The sequence below is a fragment of the Alexandromys fortis genome, unplaced genomic scaffold (genome assembly GCF_014885135.2).
Source record: "Alexandromys fortis isolate MF-2015 unplaced genomic scaffold, M_Fortis_MF-2015_v1.1 scaffold_13, whole genome shotgun sequence".
NCBI lineage: Eukaryota > Metazoa > Chordata > Mammalia > Rodentia > Cricetidae > Alexandromys > Alexandromys fortis.
The window spans coordinates 7,621,955-7,644,457 of record NW_026067908.1 but is presented as its reverse complement, the minus strand read 5'-3'; the positions used below and the strand labels follow the sequence as shown (position 1 = coordinate 7,644,457).

Sequence of the window (22,503 nt, the reverse complement as noted above, 5' to 3'; positions counted from 1 at the left end):
TATACTATTGGTTGCTTCTGTGGAGAACCCCAAGATACTTTCTGCTGCCTCTCTTGTGGCTGTTGATGATTTCCCCCATTATTTAGAGTGCTTTGGTACACGTTCATAATCAATGGAGGACACATATACATACATGATTTTTAATACTCTTTTGACTGTCTCTAAAAGTAAGAAATATGTTTTACATTAAGACCTCACAAGTAAGAAATACATTTTACATTGTGATCCCGCGTGCACACATTCAGCTAAATCAAGTTTCAGTATTAATTACATTTTGAGCAATGCACTCACATTCTGCATCTTACCTTATGTTAATGTGTTGTGCATGATTTGAGGCTGGTCATGATCTACTGAATTTCTTTGATAATCTACTAATAAACTATATTCTATAGTCTGGAAAAACTGAGGTTACAACATCCTGAGTCTTTATAGTACTGTTGAATGGAGTGAGGACGGCCCTGGCTCTTTGGCCTGCCAGGGAATCTTTTTCCTCCTACTGGGTGGCCTCGTCCGCATTAATATGAGGATTTATGCTTAGTCTTATCACATCTTGTTTACCGTGTTTCAGTTGATATCCCTGTGAGACCTGCTCTGTTCTGAAAGGAAACACAGGAGAGGTGGGTCTTGGGGAGAAGGAAAGAGAGGAAGGAGAGAAATCTGTGGTTGAGATATATTGTATCAGAGAGTATCAGAGACGAATAAATTTTTTAAAAATTGCGATTTCCAAGATTGACACCTAATTCCAGTGACACACACACACACACACACATATATCTTTGAGATAGATGCTTGATACTGAGAAAAATATTTGACATTGCTAAACCTTAGTCCTTTGTAAATTAAATATTTTATTATCCTTTTCACAAACGTCTCTATATTAAGTGAAATAGGGAATTTATTTTTAATTTTTTGAGACAGGGTTTCTCTGTAGGCCTAGTTATCTTGGAACTCGCTGTGGACCAGGCTGGCCTCAAACTCAGAGATTCACCTGCCTCTGCTCCCCAAGTGTTGGGCTTAAAGGTATGAGCCACCTCTGACCAGTCAAAATAGTGAATTTTAAGTTATTAGCCCAATGTCAGCCTCCTAGCAAATGCCAGTAACTGTTGGTTGGTCTCACCATCACATCTGTGGTGATGAATAGCATCAGAATGAATAGGAGAATGTACTTATGTATGGGAAAGGGGTCCATGTTCGGAAAAGACACAGACTCTAACTCAGAAGACCTCAGATCAACACTGAGTCACTTTACAGGGTTTATTTAAGCTCTTTGAGTCTCGGCCTTCTCTCTAAAAATTAGAGGAAATAATAACACAATTCCTCATGAAACTATTACAAAGATTAATTTGAATACCAGATATGATTGTGTGTTTGCTTTACAAATATTAGATGTTGCTGCGTGTAAATATATTTTATTAAAATCAAATACTTGGGCTGATTCTAAGTACCGCGAATGAGAAATCCAGATCATTAGTCACTTTGGGTGGCAACTCATTTGGCTGCCCACAAAGTAAATCATCCGTGACTGTAATCAGGTGATTATAACAAAGAAAAACCCACTCTCTTCTATGAGCCCCCCGATGAGTAGGAGTACTTATTAATCATGTAGGTATCTGGACAGTGCCTCCCATGTTAAGCGTGTTTAACAAATGTTTATTTAATGGAGAGCTAAAGGAATGAATGAATAAAAGAAAGCAGGAAGGCGGGAGGACGAGCAAGGGAAGCTATAATTAATTCTGTCCTTGTGGCTTGTTCTAAGTTGTGCGTGAGCGGTGGTCAGCTGGCCCAAGGACCGTGATGGAGGAGACTGATCAATGAAGGGCTAGATGAACTACACTGTTGCTGGAAGGGCCTTTCCAGGGCCACTGTGATCTGGCATCCATCAGGGCCAGGGATGATGGAAAGCACACACTGATTTGGGCAGAGTTGTTAGCGCCGTGAAAGATAGTGATGAGAATCCAAAGTGACCTTGACGAATGGGAAGAGCAGACCCTCCAAAACTGGATGAAGCTCTGGAGACAGAAATGAATGACCTTGATCAAAAAAGCAGGCAGGTGGGGGAGGGGGGCATGATGGCTGAGGCTCCAGGTCTACAGCAGAACCACCAGCCACTGCGGGCAGAAATTAATGATAATGATTTCCCTTCTGTTTGAGCAATGTTTCAGTACCAGCCAGTCACACGACCCGGCGATACAGGTCTTCTTATTATCCCCACTTTACAGATGAGAGGACAGTTAAGATTACCTTCAGAAATTGGAAGGCTGGCAATAATAGCACATAGTAATAAGGGCGCCGCCATGCTCTGAATATAGCTCATCCCCTGAGTAGTAGCATATTGTAATTCTCTTCTCAGTGTAACAGGGTTGGGAGAGGGAAGGGGAAGGGCTTTCCTAAGTGACTGTGCCATCAGCATGGATTAATACCATACCCCTGTGAATGAGTTCATTCTTGCTAAAGCTGGGTTCTGTCTCTTACGAGTGGCTGTTTGCCTTTCCGTTGTTCTGCCAAGTGGTGGTGCAGAGTGAGGCTTAACCTATGCCAGGTGTTTAGACTGCCTGACCTTCAGAGCCATGGGTCCTAACTCAATCTCCTATATGTGACCTCATCCAGTGTTCTGTCAAAGAACCAGAAACTGGACCCAGATAAAAGGATTCCATAGAACAAAAATAGGTAACGCTTCTGAGTTTCCGTATGTCAGGCTCGGGGCCAGACAGTCACGTAGATCATTTTGTTTTCTATTTAAAACAAATCTATGAAGTGTGCTCTGCCACTGTCTCCTTCGGAAGAAAAGGAAACCAAGGTACAAAGACATGAACTGATTTGTCTGTGGGGTCCATGGCTAATAAACACTGGAGACAACCATAACTCTGATTCAGAACTGACTTCAGTTGGGAAATTGCTGGTGTAGTAGTTGGCAGAGCTACCTTCCAGAATTGACTTCAACAATGGAAGCTTCCTGAGGGTTTACCAGTTGTAGGCACTACACTCAAGGCTCTCTGCAAATAAGTTCACTTACCTCTCTTAGCCATGAGGGACTGGATGATACATCCAGTTTTCAGGTGAATTTGGATTTCAAATGATTAAGTAATCTACCCAGAATTGTGCAATTAATAAGTAACTGGTCCCATGATTTTAACTGCTCGATTAAATAATCATATTAATATCATGCAGTAAAGGGGAAAATATCTGTTGAATGTTTACTATGTTACCAAGTACATGAAATAATTCTTAAATAAACCTTTACCATCATCTCCATGTAGGCTCTGAAGCTGAGGGGCAGAGAAATTCAGTAGGCTGGTCAGTGATCTAAAACCGAGACTTCCCCACCTGGGTTTTCGGCTTTAACGTTTATATTCTTTGCCTATGACAGGCCTATTTCTAAATCTGGATGCCTTTAGTATCTGACTGAGCCCTCTTAAAACCACCGTCCACAACAGTAACTACCGCTTGGATGGCCCTTTACTTCTCGTGGGGTTTTTGTAACCATTGCATTGGTTAGTTCTCACACTGGCCACCCTCTCTCTCCCATATTCCTGGGACAGAATCTCTCCACGGAGCCCAAACCATGCAAACCTCTGGCCTCAGCCTCCCAAGTGCATGCACCACCGCCCTCAGCTACACGATAGCCTTTTAAAGTCAGGATAATGTTCAGATAATATTTCAGAGGTTCAGAGCAGTGACACTGGGCTTGTAAGCAGCAGGCTGTGGGTGAGAAGCAACAGAGCCCCAGGACAAGATTTCATGTTACCAGGCAGCATGCTGGCTTTGATGGGGCCGCAGGGGGCAGAAGCCTCTGCTTGCTCCCTTCTCAACAAAGCAGCAAGAGCAGCCTTTTTTTTTTAGGATTCTTGCAAAGCATTCTATTTATATTTTTTAAGATTTATTTCTTGTGTATATGCCTGCATGCCAGAAGAGTGCACCAGATCTTATTATAGACAGTTGTGAGTCACTGTGTGGTTGCTGGGACCTTAGGACTTCTGGAAGAGCAGCCAGTGCTCTTAAACTCTGAGCTATCTCTCCAGCCCCTGCAAAACCTTCTTAATACACCCCAAACCCACAGAACCGTCGGTATGGGAGGTCTTTGGTATATTTAGTTAAACTTCCTACTACATAGAGAGTTTCGCTTACAAACCTTAAACTCTTTGATGAGAAACACTCTACTTCAAGCTGTATTTGAGGGACCAAGGTCAAGCTGTATTTGAGGGACCAAGGTCACCAAGGCTGAAACAAATGTCCCAAAGTCCTGTCTACATTAGCTAAAAAGAAAGGTCTAAAGCAGAGCACAGCCATCTCATTTCCCGAGTCATTTATGGGATCTCCATCCACCCTTGATCCTTTCCCCGTCTAGGTGTCTGCCTCCCTGGAGAGATTGACAGAGAAAAGAGAAAGTGGTCTCATCAATGGAAGAAGTGAACAGCCAGGGGAGGTGGAGATAGATTATGAATTCAGGACAGGTAACCAGTGATGTATGGGAAGACAGAGAAAGGAGGCCAGAGGTCCTCCCAATCTGGGAGTCCTGATAAAGACTACTGGCAAGAAAGGGTAAATGTGTATTTTAACTCAGAATACCTTGAGTCTTTTTCGCTAGCTAGAACTAAGGAAATACCTCCCTTTCCTCTGGACCATCGGTGAATGAGCAAACTCATATGAAGTTGCCTGAGCTGGTGACATTTAAATACCCGTTGCTTCCAACCTGTCTGTTCTGGGAAGTCTGGGAGTTGATGTCTGAATTCAGACGAGAATTACACAAGGTGAGTGGGCAAGTTGTGGCTGCTTCTGGCAACACCGTCAAAGACTAATGCCCTAAGCGTGTGTTCATGCAATCAAGATGTGCCAACACAGGCCCCGAATCTGTCACGTTCTTCCACCTCAGTTCTTGACCTCTTATCAGGACCCCAGCAAGAGCCTCCAAGGGTTCTCCCTGATTCCGCCCTCACTCCTTTTCTTTAATCTGTGGTTACATAGCAGCCAAACAATCTATAGCTACATGGGCTAGACCGTAATGCACCCAGATGACTGGCCATGGCATTGCAGATAGGCTCCATCCTTCTTACTATGGTCAGCTGGGACTTTAGGGGCCTTTCTATAGTGCTTTTTAAGGCTTTTTATAGGTTTTTCATTATGTGTATGTGTGTCTGTCTATGTATGAATGCATGAGTACAGAAACACGCAGAAGCCGCTGGTGTCAGATTCCCCTTGGGCAGAAGTTATAGGAACTTTTGAAGTGCCCAACACGGATGCTGAGAAATGAACTCAGGTCTTTGACAAGAGCAGTATGCAGTATACATGCAGCACCTTAGCTACCTTTCCAGCCCACAGCCCTGAAAACCTTAGTCCTTTTCTGATAGCCTTCCCTTTGCCCAAAGGCTTCGAGCACAAGTTCTTCCTTTCCTTCTCAAGCCCTGTGTACTACTCCTTGCAGGGTTTTTCTCAGAGATGCCCACTCTGCCCAAGATACCCAGATAATCTTCAGCAGCCTTTACTTCTTAGCATGACTTGTATTCTACCTCCTCAGAGAGACGTCTCAGGACCCCCAAAGCTAAGTGAGCATCCTCCAATATGTGCCATCATTCTCTGATTCTAATACCTGTTAATGTTATCTTGCACACAGCCCTTATCATGATTCACAGTTTTGTCAGTATTCTATCTTTGAGCTCTGTGAATTGAACATACGTTCTATTAAGTGCGGTTTCTATTAGACACCCATGTGAGACATGAATGACCTTCATATGGAAAGATCTCAGCAGACAAACCAGTTTGTACTGGGAAAGATTAGGTAGATGGATGGATGGATGGATAGATAGATAGATAGATAGATAGATAGATAGATAGATCGTTGATGGGTGGATTCAATGCTACTTATTGGTGGTTGAGGCACTGAGCTGAGAAATACATCTGCAGAAAAGGACAAAGCAGAAGTACATAACTATACCCATATTTCAGAAAGAGGGGGAGGATTATAAACAAATAAATATATCCATATGGTAGTGTGTAGGACTTGCCTACATAAGATTAGTGTGTCTATGAGATATTTTCTTAATCACTATTTGACGGACAGCCCAGCCCACTGTGGGCAGTGCCATCCCTGGGCTACATAAGAAGGGTATCTGAGAAACCCAAGAGGAGAAAGCCAGTAAGCAGTATTCCTCCTTGTCTCTGCTTCACTTCCTGCCTTGGCTTCCCTCAGTGACGGACTGTGAAGTGAAGCTGTAATTTAAGCAAGTCCTTTCTTCCCAAGTTCCTTTTGGTCACGGAATTTATCACAGCAGCAGAGAGGCTGACTGGGACAAGTCAGCTCAGCGAGGGAGGGAACAGGGGTTTCCTGAATTTAAGACAGAGCCATATAAAAAGAGACTTGCCTCCCTGGTTAAGCTAGGCCTCACTGGAATGCTGGCTTTGAACTGGAGGTCTGAATGATAGGCACACTGCTGTGAAAAAACCTCAGAGGGAGAGACAGCTGAGACAGAGGGACAGCCAATAAGAAGAGCCTGGGTTAAAGTTGGCCTGCCCCATAGAATTCCACAGCACAGTGACAATGGCCTGTCACACTCCTGCAGGAGGCAGCTAAGGGCTCTAGCGGTTTGCACAAGATGGATGGCAACTGAGTCGGGAGGTGAGATGGCCACACGGACGTTGGAAGAAAGCCAACAGGCCTCACTAGGAAGGAGAAGGATTTAGAATTTACACAAATCCTTCAAATTGGTCTCTCTTACCTGGTACGCAGCACAAACACAGCAAATCCGGCTATGCAAGAGAGGGTATAAACCAACAAAAACTGCGAGGAAATGGCAGAGGCAGGCCTCCGAGTGGGAGGGAGCCCTTTCAAGGCCTACAGAGCTGAGCTGATGCTTGTCTAGTAAGGAAGCAGTAGAGGGATTAGCCTCACAGAACAAGAGAGAACTAATTGAGTAGAGGAGAGAGAACGCGTACAGAAACCACCGGAACAGGATTGCTGCAGGATGCCATGCACCCCGGGGAAATGCAAGTTGATGACATCTCAGACAGGCCTGAATGGAGAACATGCTCCTCACTCCCTGTTAAATCCCAGCCTGGGGACGAACGGTGAGTGCCAAAGAAGGAATGAAAAAAAAAATATATCCAGATACACAAATCCTAGGCCACAGCCATAATGATCCCTGCAGAGGGTAGAGTGTCGTCAGGTGCAGTGCGTAAGGAAGGTTTAGGATCATGCTGGAGTCTTACATTGCCTCCCCCAAAGTATGGTCTCCTCTTGATTCTTTTAAATGCTTAGGAAGAAAACATTTGATCTAAAGGACATATTAGAAAAACACCCTTGCGCATCCTCTGCGGCAAACCCAGAGAGGATCTGAAGCAAACTCAAGGACAAAAGCGTCCCCCGTGCAAAACAGTAAATTTTCTGAAATCTTCCCACACCGAGGTCAGCCATGTGAGTCGTGCGTGTGGACCACCTAGGACGTCTAATAGAAACTGCACTTAAGAGAATATAAATTAAAGTCACAGAGATCAAGAAGGTGGAAAGGGCAGGGACAAAGAAAAGCAGAGATGGAGAAACAAGGACATACACCCAGAAAGAAAGGGAGTCGGTGGAGGGACGCCACAGCAAACCAGCCAGACATCAGATAGGACAAAGGGCGTGCGCGCTGCTGTTTGTCAAAAGGAAAGAAGGTAGAGATGTTTTTGTTCTTTGTAGGTTAATATGTAAATGACATTCTGATTTATTAGCGGTCTCCAGCAGATGAGGTGATGATTAGCACATTTCCATATTTATAGAAAAGCAACACTAACTTTTTGGATTTATAGAAAATCAGCCCTTCACGAATAGCAAATTGTGCTATTATCGACATATGGTTTTCTATAAACAGAGCTGAGGTAATTATCCTGGGACAATTTGTCGGTGGGCTCCTTTTGAATATTAACCACTTTGGAAGCCCATCTCTGCCCTACATTATTTTAAAGAGGAGGGGGCACCAGCTACCCCAGGCAACTCATTAGTAATCCAACAGTAAAGATAGGAGCCCAAACCATGAGAGAAACACCGCAGGTCCAAGGCTCTGAGGTCAGATTCCCTGTTTCCTTGGGCAAAGCAGTACACCTCCCAGAGGAGACTCAGTGTTCTTGTGTCTAACATTTGCACAACACCGTCCTCTTAAGCCTTGTCACAAAGTTAAATGAGAATCTAAGCAGTTATGCTAGGAATTTATTAGGCGCTCAATAATGTTGAGCCTTTCCTTCCTCCCTTGCTTGTTGGGGAATGACTTGAAAAAGGACTTACTTGAGTAGACGTCGAAGCTCTTTTTACAGTGGTCTTATGCTGTTTATTTTGTGTTTTCTTATGACAGTGCACATATATATGTCTTTAGCTCACTGGAAAAGGTCTCCCAAAGCAATGACCTACCTATCTCTGGTACTTAAAATCTGCTAGGCTGTTTTATGTTCTATCCTTGGTTACTGGTGTTTTTTTTTTTAAAAAATGTAGATCTGTTAACTGCATTGCAACCCACGTCTAGAAAAATGGGTAGGGGCACCATTATAGCTCATGCACAAGCATAGTAAATGTTCAGAAGCATAGCTTGCACTATCACCAAGAACAATAGAGCACCTACATCAATGAGCAGACTTCAAAATGAGCTAGCCAAGAGTCCGAGTTAACACTTCCTGTCTTGCTTTGCATATCCACTTTGTCTTGGGCCTGTGCCGAGGCAGAAAAGAGAGAGAAAAGCATGCAGTGTGGTATTTGTTTTCAACAACGTTACTGTCTAGTGGGAATGAAATACTAATGGTCGAAAAGTTATTCCAATACTATAGTGGCTGTCATTTATATGAACCGGTTGAGGGAGAGGAGTGGACAGCCTGACACATTAAAACTGGGCCTTTGAACTTGGATTTTAAATAGGGATGGATCTTTCCATCTGTGATCACTCATGGGTTAAGTCAGTGGTTCTCTCTAGAAGGTACCAGAATCAATGCAGGAAGCATGCGAAAACAGACTTCTGAGTCTACCCTCCAGTTGAGTTTCCTTCAGTTAGGTTTGGGGTAAGGGTTCAAGAATGCACCTTTCTGATGAGTTATTGGATGGTGTGATGTAGCAGGTTTTGAGCTCACATTGAGAACCGCTGTCTGTATGGCTTAAATGAGATCCTGAAGATTGTTGATGTCATATAAAGAGGTTTAAACGGCATCCTTCATCTTTCAGGACCTTAAATAAGGAACTAAAGTCACTGGGTATGTGAAGTATTGTCTATTGAATAGCAATGGCTGAGAAGGGTTTAGATGGGCAGAGCCTGACCCTGGAGACCATCTAGAAACTGGCGTCATGAGTAAAAGATAAAAATCCAGCCTACCACAGAAAGGTGGGGATGGAGTGAGAAAGTGGAAGACAGAGACTGAGAAAGAGGAATTGGGTGAATTTAGGTTTCACTGACTAATTACAGAGAGATTTCTTACGAAAAACTCTTAGTCAAACATGTTTTTACATTTTAAATAACAAAACTCTCAAAATTCTTTATTTATGAAAGGGTAACTGTGAGGTTATAGAAAGAACATAGTTTAAGGGACCAGGCCAATCCTGAGTTCCAACCCTCCCTGCGGTGTTTATTAGCTGGTCAGTCTAATGAATCTCACCTCCCCAGAAATGAGAAATCTGAAAATGATTTTAAAAAAAAAGTTTGTCTAGCTCAAGTTAGCCTGTGGTTATATCTATAAAGAATTATGACTATATTTTAATTGAGGAGGAAGGACCAACCCAGTGTAGGTGGACTATTCCCTGGGCAAGACCTGGGAGTGAATCTGAATGTGTAGAAGCATGCTGCATTCATTTTTCTCTGCTTCTTGACTATGGATGCAATTTGACCGGTTGTCTCAAGTTCCAGCCACAGTCATTCTCTATAGTAATCAACTGTAACCTGGAACTATGAGATAAATCCCTTCTCTCCTGAGTTGTTCTTGGTGGGGTATTGTATCCCAGCAACAACAAATGAAACCAAGACGCATGTCTCATGGTGTGTGTTGCCCACCAGGCATGGAGTTCTGGATCTACTTACGAGCAGCTGCCATTTTCTCCTTGTTAAGCACCAGGATGTATTCGTAAACGCCACCCATGGTTCCAGAGGTGATGTAGTGGGTGCCGTAGTCGTTGATGAACTTGGCGTACATTCCGTAGTTGAACTGCTCTGGGAGCTCCATTAGCGACTGCAGCATCCCTTCATCCAGCACAATATTGTGTCTCCTCATCTTAAAATGTGCCGTCTGTACCTTCGTAGACACTCTCATGAAGCTGAATCTCTTCCAGCAGCATCCGAATGAGACAAAAGGGCATGTGAGAGAGGAGTCCAAAAGGTCAGCATTTAGGGCTGAAGAAAGCGTAGTCAGCAACACACGTAATACAGTTTTGTTTGATTTCACAAGCACATATTGGATACCAATGTATGAAAGACTTCACCCATGCATTCCCCTCTGTTCTTCGCCCCGCCCGGGGTATGTTCACAGTAACTCTAACATAGCTCAGGTATGAGTGGCCAATGCCTGGTAGACAGATGAGCACACAAGCCTTCTTATCTATTTGGAAAAAAATCAGTCTTGTTTTAGAAACCTTGAGTGTCAAATTCAGAGGGCTGGGCTGGTGTTCTTTAATCCAGCCACTCTATGTGGTTTCCTGTATGTTCTAGGAAACCATGCTAAGACTGGCGGGGGGGGGGGGGGGGGGGGGGGGGGGGGGGGGGGGGGACAGGATGATAGGCATTCCGGTCTTATGGTGCGGTTCTGTTCCATTTGTGAGGATGGTCTGTGTGCAAAGGCATAATCAAAAACAAACAAAAAAAAAAAAAACAGACATGATCACCACTGATCAGACATTTCCAATTACACAGGCAAATTAAGGTTCAATTACTACTGTACTTTTTAATGCATTTAACATAATACGTGTTCAGTGTGGATTATAGAATACCGAGAGACACAGACTTTATGTTCCAATACCTTTTCATTATACTTGCTTAACTGGTTCATGAGTGAAGATATACGGGACCCGGATACATTCAGCGCCAGCGTCACAGGAACTTTTGGGGGGCCTATGCCGAAAGTTATGCCACCTGACAGTGTCTTACTATTTTTTATTTTAGAAAAGAGCTCATTGGAATCATCATAAAACTCGGAGGAGATTAAAGTATCTGCCAGGCCCTGAAAGGAGAAAACGGGATGTTAGTTTCGTGTGTGGTTCTCAGCTTCTATGTGCCCTCCGGATCTTCACTTTGCAAGCTATCTGAAGTACCAGGTTGGTGGGAGGCCTTTCAGAAGCTGATCCATGCATCAGATTGATGCCCACTCAAACAGAGAAAACCCAGCAAAGTCTCTTAGTGTCAAGTGGAATTTCTAAGATATTTATGTCCACACTGCTTATACACTTGCTTGTTCCTGCGTGCAGATAATTATGTTAAAATGTTAATTATATTCAAAGCATAGATTTTCTTGAGGGTGAGGGGTTGTTTATCATCTATAAAGGGGGGCTGCTTGTTTGTACTATGGAGGGTTGTTGAATGCCGTGTCTGGTCGCTGACCTGGGTAGAAAGGGGTCAAGAAGGCCGGGGGGGGGGTAATAATCCCTGTACGTGAGATTTACTGCTGCCCACTAATGTTCAGCTATTTCTTTCCCTGAGCTCAACAAAGTTGCATTTCCCAGTTGACTTAAGCAAGGCCAGTGTCTTATCCTATAGTAGAACAATAGAGGTACACCTTTCAGAGTCTGTGACCCTGAAGGCATGTTCTCTAATGGTGCCATCTTCAGAGTGAGTCTGTGCTGTTCGGATAGATACATAGCCGTATAGACTTCAGAACCTTGTGACCATATCTAGACTATCTTATTTTACCTGACATACACACCCTACCTAGATCTTCCTTGAAATTAGGACAATGGTATTATCGGTGTCATTCAGCTTGACTGATACCCAAAAGAAGTGACCACAGAGCTGGGAAAGCGAATGTCTTAAAAACAGGCCCCACATGGTTGCCAGCCTTTCCTATTAATACTTTTTTCTTAGGTAGCTTGGGAGTGGGGAGGATGTTTTTAGATAATTGCTCATTCCATCTGCCTCTGTGGACCTAATGTACATTAGTCTATATATACAGGGTATATGTTCACTCTCCTAAGTGATTCATAACCTGGTCTTAGTTTGGACGTATCTAGTGAGAATCTTGTCTCTGTCAACTTTCGCCGAACAGCTTTGGGACTGACCCTATATTCCTTTGTGTTCCCCTTCTATTATCTAAAAGGGACACTGACATGTGACTCTTACGTCACTGCTATGAAGACTAAGTGGTAGAACTTAAGCGGAAGCTCTGGCCACACACAGCAAGCTTTCGGTGTGGTTGGCAGTGTGGATGGCCCCTCCCCAGGTTGAAGGTAAGGAAACGGATTGCCTTGAACTGCCTCTGAATCTTAACTGTGGTCTTGTGATGCTTGGAGTGACTGGGAAACCATGGGCCTTTAAACATGGTCCCACAGTGTGAAAGCCCTTTTGAAGAGAACATTTTTTAAAAAGCAAAATCATATTTAGAAAGGAAATATGAAAACAACAGCCATAAGTCACACTTGGTGGAGCATGAGGCATAGGGATCAGAAGTTGACACATTTGTGTGTTTCTCCCCCTTACATATTGGGAGTGTCCCAGGGAGAAGTGGCCGGTCAATGGTTCACGGTCTTTTGTAGTTAGAGTTTCATAGAGCCACATCATGGGATAGGACCTGAGAGGAAGGCCCAGATTTGTTCCATTGGTTTAAGAACGGAGCCAAGACTGAACAGGAGAAAGGCTGTGTTTATTCCATGGCTCTCCTACACACTCACCTCTCGCCACCCTCAACACTGAACATACAAGGGCAGCAGACATGAAGACGCCTACAGTCACCAGCAATCCCTACAGACAACAAAAGCCTCCCAAGCAAGCCATCTCCCCAGGTTCCTCCCTCCATCCCACCCTACGCCATCTCCACCAGACTCACTTCAAAGTGGTACTTAAGGAAGTTGTAGGGTTTCCGAAAGTATTTCTCATCATCCCCATAGTAGAGGCGCTCACAGACGGGGTCATACTGGAGCTTCCTCCACTCGCCGTTATACACAGTCTCACACTGGCCTCCATAATACCTGGCATCGTACACACTCAGGGCTTCTTCCTGAGTCAGGATATTGTACCTAAGTTGGAAAAAGAAAAAAAACAACATCTTGGGGAAATCTTTGCAAAGGCAAAGAAAATGTCACCTGTCATCCTCTAGAATGTGTGGTAGCTGGTAGGTTAAGAACTGATTTTGCCGAGTGGGTTTGATGGCGCCCTGGGGTTCCTTCAAGTACCTTGTGTGCACAGAGGAAAAGTAGGCAATACTGAAAGACTAGGTGGACTGGGCCAGGACCCCCAGGTCGCCCCTAACCAGAGCATCTGGACCAGCATCCTCAGGAGGCAGTTCTAATTAGCTGATCGGTTAGGGGAGAACATGCACGAGTATTAAGAATTCGAGCACAGAAGCCAATGAAGTTAGTGCCACAGATAGCTGTGTGAGCTCAGGCTAATTGTCCCATCTCTCTGGCCCACTTTAGTCACTTGTTAGAATAGTACCACCCTCCTAGAGTTAGATGTGCATTGATACACAGTAAAGGTGTCATAGATGGGCTTGGCATAGATCGTGCTGAATAGACACTGTCATGGTGTGAATGAGAATGCCCCCCCCAATAGGCTCCTGTGTTTAAATGCTTGGTCCTCAGTGTGTTAAACTGTTGTGGGAACTATTAAGAGGTGTGAACTTGTGTTGGAGGAGGTGTGTCCCTGGGGGTGGGATTTGAGGGTTCAGAACCCCATGCCATTCCCAGCTGGCTGTCTCTTCATCTTGCTTGTGGGTGAGATATAAGCCTTGGTCTACCACTCCAACACCATGCCTGCCTGCCTGCTGCCATGCCCCTGCCGTGAGTGATAGTGACTCTAACCCTGGATACTTGGTTCTCTAAGTTGCCTTGGCCATGTTGTTTTAATCCCAGACACGGAAAAGTGACTGTGATAGACAGACACTTCTACTGCTGCTGGCATCATTATTTCAGAAAAGGGCTCTGCTACTAAAAGGAGAATTTGCATAATCATGTATGTGGAAGGTTCTAATCCTCAGAAAATCCATTGTCTTTGGGGCAGCCTGGGATGGCAAATGGGCACAGTGTGAGCATCCAAAAGTGCCCAGAGTAATTTCCAGTTCTGCCACTTCCTGTAGCTGTGACTTTGTCACCGCAGCATAGACTTTAGAGAGGATTGAATGTTCTAAGACTGGACGTAAACATCTCTAATGCAACAAATAATGAAAGTATTGCTTCGTTCTGCCTCCCAAACTCTTATGTAGCCAGAGTTGCTTCCTCCATATGGCCTTCTTTGAAGGCTCTAACTATCCAGGTCTCCCCCTTCCACCCATCCCTAGGTTCCTGGCAGCCAGTGCTTAACCTTTGACATGGCACTCCTATGGCTGTTTATGCACTCTGGGACAGGTACAAAGGCAGAAAAGGAACAAAAGATAGGCCATGACTATAACCTATCTCAAAGAATAAATGGGTATTCCAGAGCGGCTGCCATGGCTTAGAAGTCTTCTGTATGTGCATGTCTATCTCTACTTCCTTTTTCCACCTCTTCCTTATAAGTAGAAGTGATGTAATAACAGCTATGATGAATTGAATACATATTAAACTCGTCATTTAACACACATTAATTTTAGACCTCATGACAACATTGCAAATACAGAAACTGAAGCTCAAAAATTGAAATAATTTGCTTAGTCTGGCACAGTGGATTTTCTCTTCTCCCATTTGTTTTTGACACTGAAGTCCAGGTCCCAAGCCTTTATCGCCTCCCTCCAGTTTCTATCTGCCTACGCACTGAACGCGTGTCTGTCTGAAATTTAAAAGGACAGTCTCTGAAACGCACCAAACAAAACCCCAGAGCAACAGGGTGTCTCAAAAATGACCATTAAGTATACTACATTTGGGAAAGTCCCAGTGGAAGTAAAAAGACATAGTTAGAATTGTACTCTATTGGAAATCTACACATGCCCACAAAGGACACACTAGCAAGGATATTCATTGCAGCGCTGTTTGTAAGAATGAGGATGGGAGTTACAATTTGGACGGGAAATGGGCTCTGCGGACTCATGTTTGAACACTTAGTCCCCAGCTAAAGGTGCTGTTTTATGTGGGGGCCTCACTAGGGGAAGTGTGTCTTGGGGTTTATAGCTCCCCTTCTTTTTCCTAATCCATCAAGAAGTGAGCAAGCAGCCTCATGGCGTAGCCATCACATCTGTAAGACATTCCCACTGCCGTGCCTCCCCCATGATGGACTGTACCCTCAAACCACGAGCCAAAATTAATGGATCCTCCCCTATGTTGCTTCTTGAAGGTAATTCAGTTGCAAATATGAGAAAAGTAGCTAACACAATGAGAAGGGATCTAGTTGTCTTCCGGTGAGAGATAGTCAAAGCATTCTACAGTTACATTGCAAAAGAGTCAGCAAACATATTTCATAAAGGTTCAGATAGTAAATTTGTTGGGCTTTGCAGGGTATAGGCTTTAACTGCTGCTACTTAAATTTGCCACTTTAAGGTGACAGCTGTGTTCTAAAAAAAAAAAAAAAAACCTTGTAAGGACAACAGGATTTTGCCTTTAGACTGTCGTTAACCCTTGTTACAGGACACCACGTTTCTTTTTTAAAGTGAGATAGAGAATATGTGTATGAAGAGGAAAACATCGAATGGCATTCAGTTTTAAAAGTGTATAATAACAAAAACGAAGAATAGAAATGTGTTTCTTGTTTTTTTTAAAGAGAGGGAACATAAAGATGGATAAGGAACAAAGTGAGGGCATCTTGGGTGAGTGGGGGAGGGGATGAAAACGAGATCAAAATTGTTGTGTGGAGAATATTTTTAACTAAAAACAAAAGGTGTATAGCAGATATACACGATCATGTTTACACACATACTACCTGCATAGAGGTTTGTTTTCCAGATAGTATGTGGTGTTAATCTGAAAGTGCCTGAAATGTATCTTAACAAGGTCAGCTCTGGGGGGGGAAGGACAGGGGCCAGTGGGTAAGGTGCCAGCATGTAAGCAGGGAACAGGAAGACACAGTGGACACAGTTTTTGCCTCAAGTTGGTATCGTATATTTAATAATAAATAAAAATTTGAAGCTGGGAAATGCTAAGATTAGGATTAAAATATCAAGAAAAGTTTCCAAGACTGATGTGGGAAGGTCATTGGTTAATTAATAAACTGCTTGGCCTCATAGGTTAGAACATAGGTGGGTGGATTAAACAGAACAGAATGCTGGGAGGAAGAGGAAGTGAGGTAAGATGCCATGCCACTGCTCCCCAGGGCAGACGTGATGAAGCAAGCCGCCAGGTCAGACATGCTGAATCTTTCCTGGTAAGACTGGTGCTACACAGATTACTAAATATGGCTTAGGCAAGATGTGAGAATTAGCCATTAAGAGGCTAGAACTAATGGGACAAACAGTGTTTAAAAGAATACAATCTGTGTGTTATTATTTTGGGGCATAAGCTAGCCAGGCGGCTGGGAGCTGGGTGGCAGGAACGAGGCCTGCAGCTCCCTTCAACACAAGACCTTGAAAAAAAGTGTCAGAATATCAGTAACATGGTGTCGATAACACCGTTCCGTGGCTTCTGTTTTCAGTGTAAGAGAAACAGGCTATTCAGGAAGTGTGTCACAACTGCTCCTGATCTGATCACAGAAGAACAGAGCAGTAGTCTGCAATGGTTTTCTCTGTTGAAGAGGAGTCCTTTTCAGCTCAACACCTCAACATTGCACTACTCTCTTCACCACAGACACTTTCTAAACCAACAAGAATCCCCTTTGGGTGTGCGGTGGCCTCTAAATTTGCCTCCAAATGCTCATAGGTTGGCGTTCTAAGTACCAGGATCTCAAATGTGACCCCAATAGGAAACAGACCTGGTAAAGAAGTAATTAAGTAGAGTTGGAGAGATGGTTCAGCAGTTAAGAGCACTGGCTTCTCTTCCAGAGGACCCGAGTTCAATTCCCAGCACCCACCTGGCAGCTCACAATTGTCTGTAACTCCAGTTCCAGGGGATCTGATATCCTTATACAGACATACAGGCAGGCAAAACATCAATGCACATAAAATAAAAATATACAAAGTTTAAAAAAAAACTTTAAAGAGTACAGTTAAGCCTTAACTCAGAGAATAAAATTAAAGTTAGGACAGAGATGTGTATGAGACTCAGTGAAAACCCAGAAGATGGTAGCCACCTGTAAGCCCAGGAGAAAACCCTAGAAGAAACCAGCCTGCCTGACCTCTTCGTCTCAGTGTCTAGTTTCTAGAGCCATGGCAAAATACATTGGTTAATTCAGCTACCCAGGTCAGGGTATTTTGTTATGGCTGTCCTAATGAAAAGGTACAACTGGTTTCAAGAAAAGTGCAATGTTTGGTGCTTTGTGTGCGAGTTACATGCAGTAACTACAGGATGCAAACAGTCTGGTGAGTGAGTCTAGTGTGATCTCAGAACAACTAAGGATTATAAATGAGAGCTGCCTAACAGACAGTTCACAGTGTCCCTGAGTTACTTATGACAATGACTACCTCACACAATTCCTTATCTGCAAAGAGGCAGCCGCTCATATCAATGTACTTCAGTGGAGCCTAGCGTCGGTGAGAAGGGAGAGTGGGACATACTCTGACAGAACGGGGGGGATGTGGAGAGCTTGGGTCATAAACAATTCCTGCCCTCAAGGAGCTGACACCCAAAGAAAAGAACAAGGCCAAAGGCAAAGACCGAATGAGCAGAAGAATGGCAACACCAGACCATTGCCATAAGCTAGCCCTTGTCCTGGGGCCTGGGGCGCTGAGATGGCTAGGAGTTCTCTGCCTCACCTGGTGGACACCCTGATAGTTGTCTTCATCCCTGATGGTTGCCTGCTGGCGTAGCAGGATAGGATATTCTGTGAACTGCAGGAGGGGCTAAGGCAAGTCGGTACAGCCAAGAGGAGGTGAGGGGCGCTGCCTGGATTTCCTAGAAGTCATACCCATAGGATACATGGGTGCCTTAAAAATATCAGATCGGTACCTTAAACATCAGAACTCAATCTTTTCTTTAGTTCTATATGCAAAATCAAGGTTTTCCTTGAGGTTGGTTTCCAGTGAGACTTTTTTTTTTTTTTTTTGGCATACAGATAGATGCCCTTTTCATGTCCTCAGGTAGATTCTTGTCTGTAAAGTGGTGGAAATAGATTGGTGTACCTCTTCATCTTTTTCTATGGATGCCAGTTGTTTTGAATTAGGGTTCCACCCCTCTGAACTCATTCAACCTTAATTACTCCCTCAAATCCCTGTCTACAAACGCAATCACTTTAGGTGCTTGGGGTTCTGACATAATCGGAGAGGGCCACTGTTTGGTCCATAACACTAGGCAAGAAGTCAGTCAGGTCAGGCTATAGACAAAGGCACTGCAGAAAGAAGAAACACAATTGATTAACGCACAGAAGGACTGAGTGTGAGGAGTTTGGGGAATTGAGCCTAGACATAAGGTGTGCAGTGAAGAGAAATTAGAACTGAGCCTGAGTTCAGCTCAGCAAAAAAAAAAAAAAAAAAAAAAATAGCTGTCGTCTGAGAGGTGAATCAAACAACAGCAAGGTGGAGGTTCATGCTTCTGTCTCGCCATGAAGCCCATTTTCTTTGCACGGAATCACACTGTTAGCTTGTCCAGAGTGCAGCTAGCAAGGCTGCTGGAAATGTCAGGTCCATCTGGGGAAAGCTGCCTTTGGGGACATCTCGGAGCTGTCGTAGAAGATAGTAGCCTTGGAAATGAAAGAAATTGGGCTGAGATGTGAAAGACAGTAGAGAGGGGAGAAGGACCAGAGGGACAGTATAGATGATGTCACCTTACCCTAGGAGACAAAAGCTACTTGTAGCTACAGGCACTCTTCTGTACACTGTGGAAATGTGTTGATCTCATTGTCAATAAAAAGATAATTGGCTGATAACTAGGCAGGCTTTGGGGGACAGAGAGAATGCTGGAAAGCAAAAGGGCAGAGTCTGAGGGGTCACGAGCCAGACACGGAAGAAGCAACATGGGGAGTTCATAGATGAAGTAAATGAGCCTCGGGGCAGCATATAGATTAGTAGAAATGGGTTAATTTAAGCTGTAAGAGCTGGATGAAGACAAGCCTAAGCTATTGGCTGAGCGTTTATAATTAATGCTAAGTCTCTGTGTGGTTATTTGGGGGCAGTTAAAAGGACAGAAAAACTCAGCCTATGGTATTCTTCAGAGGAACTCCCAAAAACAGATTTGTTCTGCCTCAAAACTAATGTCCCTAATGTGAGAGGAATCATTTGCCACTCTTGAACAGCCAAGGTGGCCGCTTACCCCAAGGCTGCCCTTTCTGATCCTGGGATTGGTTCATACTGACGGCAGTCGTCCTCCGTGATCATGGCATCCTCACAGTTGTCCTCATCAGAGCCATCGAGGCAGTCATTGTCTCCGTTACACACCAGGTGGCGTTTCAGGCAGCGACCTAAGGGAGACGAGACTGAGGGTGCTCCCTAGACCACATTCCCCCACATCTGCCGTCACAGACTTCCTACCTTTGCCCTCCAGTCTGTCCTAATCTCTCTGCTTGCACCGCCTCTCCCATCCTTGCTAGCCTTCTAGCTGTGCTGTGTCCCTTAGCTCAGGCCTACCCATGTCTCGCTCTCAAATCCAGCCTCCACATCAGACCCATTAATCACCCTCTAAAATTCCAGCCTGCCCACACCACTCTCTTGTTCTGTATGTGCCAAGGGCTTCTGTGGTGGTTTGAAAGAAAATGGACCCCATAGGCTCACAGGGAGTGGCACTATTAAGAGGTGTGGCCTTGCTGGAGCAGGTGTGGCTTTGTTGGAGGAAGTGTGTCACTGGGGGTGGGTTTAGAGGTCCCAGAAGCTCAAGCCAGGCCTAGTGTGGCTCACTGTCTCTTTCTGTGGACCCAGATGTAAAACTCTTAGCTTCTCCAGCACTATGTCTGCCTGTGTGTCACCATGCTTCCTGCCATGATGATAATGAATTAAACCTCTGAACTGTAAGCCAGTCCCCAATTAAATGTTTTCCTTTAGAAGAGTTGCCATGGTCACAGTGTCTCTTCATAGTGATAGAAACCCTGAGAAAGTCCCCATGCCTCCAAATGTCACAATCTGAACCCTGATTGTCCCCCTTGTTTTGGCTTACCTTAGGGGTCCATCACCCCACCTGTCTCTTTCTAAAGCCCTCCTGATAAAAAGATTCTGGAAAGACTGTAAGTTCCTGGCTTCTCATGTTCTTTCACATGCCTTCTTCTGGAAGCTTCAACTGCATTTTCCAAACTTCAAATCAAATGCCATTTTTAGGACTGTCCTCAGTCCTCAAAGATTATTCTGGTATACCCCACCACCACCAGAGAATTACACACAGCCGGAAGCTATCCTGTGAAATTGTAATTGACCTCTTGTAGGTCTCTCTTCCTTACAGATCAGGACTTCCTCAAGGTCAGATACTTTGTTTTTAATTTGCATATTAACAGCAGGTGGTATACTGCCTGGAACTTAATATGTACCTAGTAAGTGTTTGTTTAATAAATGTCATCTATTAACTGTGAGCTGTACTTTCTCTAAATTAAGTATATATATATATATGTATATATATGACATATATAATTATATATACATATATGAATCAAAATTATATGGACTGGCTCAACAATTAAGAATGTGTGTAGCTCTTGCATAGGACCTGCATGCAGTTCTGAGCACCCATACCAAGTGGTGGTTCCTATCACATAGGCTATAACTCCACTCCAGAGGATCTGGTGCCCTCTTCTGGCCTATATGGGCACCTGCACTCACATGTGCACATACCTTCTTTCTATCAATAAATATACATAATTTTAAAATAAGAATTATTTTTAAAAGAAAAGTTACACGAGTTACTAGTTTGACTTACAATGCACATTTCTGGGTCCTTACCCAACAGTTAGGAGTCTGCACTGTAAGCAGCTTCCAAGTCCGACTCGGGGAGCTGTGTTTGACAAGCGCAGCTGCTGTTGCGTTGGCATGCTACTCACCTGTCTCTCTGCACTGGAAATCCTGTCCACACTGTGCTTGCCTCAGACAAGGTGTGGGGCTGTTACAGCTGGCCTCATCCCAGATGTCACCACTGCAGATGGCTCCCCCAAACTTGCTCGGTTGCAAGAGGCTCCGGTGTCGGTACTAAATCAGATTGTGAACCAGACATTGTCTTGTCAATCAATCATCCGAGATCTATGCAGGCAGGTCTCAGCTCAGCATAAGGAATAACGTTCGTGATTGAAAGCTGCCTTCAGGGCTGTCTTAGAAGGGGACACATGAGCATGCACTGTGGGTGTTCAGGCAGGTGGCACAGTCATTACAGAATTCGGAATGCAGATGTGAACTATCAAATGAAAGGCCGGGACAGATGTGCACTGAAGGTCTTCTTATCTCTTAGGGAAGACCTCTGTTCCCATATTCAACCAGCTACAAGGATTTATCTTTCAAAGCCCATGGCTTCCCTCCCCTGGGCAGCCTTCCCTGACTCGACCATGTCCTAGGCAAATCCTCCTTCTCCCTTAGCACTTGTCAAGCAAGGCGGTGACAAAGCATCTGGCTCTCTGTCTATCTTGTCCACCCTCTTGGTGAGAAAGACACAGGCTGAGATGGAGTAGTGAAAAGAAAGGAGGGAAGGACAGCCTTAGGGGGCGTCATATATTCAGACTTGGTCTCTGGTCAGGTATAGCTTTAGAGGCCATTGCCATTTTGCTTTTGTAGGGTTTCTGTCTGTCTGTCTGTCTGTTTGTTTGTTTGTTTCTGGTCTTGCCGTCTCCTCTTTACTTGGCATATATCTCATGTGGTCCTGATAAGGATAGCCTCCCTCTCTCCCTTTCCCCCGTCACAGAGAAAGGTGAACACAAGCCAGGCCTTGATGGCCAGAGCATCCTATCTGCCTGTTTGCAATAATTTCTTCAGGGACTGCTCTCGACTCAACGTGAACCAATAATAGTTATCTCTCACAATTCTGTTTTGGGGGAAAGTAATGTTTCTGGAAATAACGACACTCAAGTAGCTACATACCCACTATGGATAAATAAATAGACTTAAGAGGGGACATCATCTCAATCCCCAAGTCCAGTCTTGGCTACATATGAGTAAATACTTGTTGATTTAAGGACAGGAAGAATTAAGACACACGACAATCTTGGGGTTCTAGAGTTTCGTGATAAAGACTTCCTGACCTGAAAAATGTACAAGAGTCAGGTACTGGTACAGAAACAGGAGGATGAAAACCAGGATATCGAGAGAAATGTGAGGTCTCGTTGCTGCCTTCTAGAAGTTTACAGTCCGGCTGAGACGCAATATATAAGAATACAAATGATAATGCCTGGAAAACATCCATGGAGCCATCGACAATGAAACATTTAGCCCTGTATTTCTGCCTTTGACCGTGGCTCAGCCAAAGGTCCT

General features: G+C 44.2%; 1 protein-coding gene across 1 annotated transcript in view; it reads right to left on the bottom strand.

The window, feature by feature from the left end:
* Positions 1-22,503, bottom strand: part of C8a (complement C8 alpha chain) — a 56,843-nt gene that overhangs the window by 20,128 nt on the left and 14,212 nt on the right. Inside the window, exons 3-7 of the mRNA XM_050136142.1 lie at positions 21,090-21,234; positions 19,382-19,529; positions 12,967-13,156; positions 10,951-11,151; positions 10,020-10,260 (exon numbers count right to left, since the gene is read on the bottom strand). Coding sequence (XP_049992099.1) covers positions 10,020-10,260; positions 10,951-11,151; positions 12,967-13,156; positions 19,382-19,529; positions 21,090-21,234 — 925 coding nt within the window. The remainder of the gene's footprint in view (positions 1-10,019; positions 10,261-10,950; positions 11,152-12,966; positions 13,157-19,381; positions 19,530-21,089; positions 21,235-22,503) is intronic.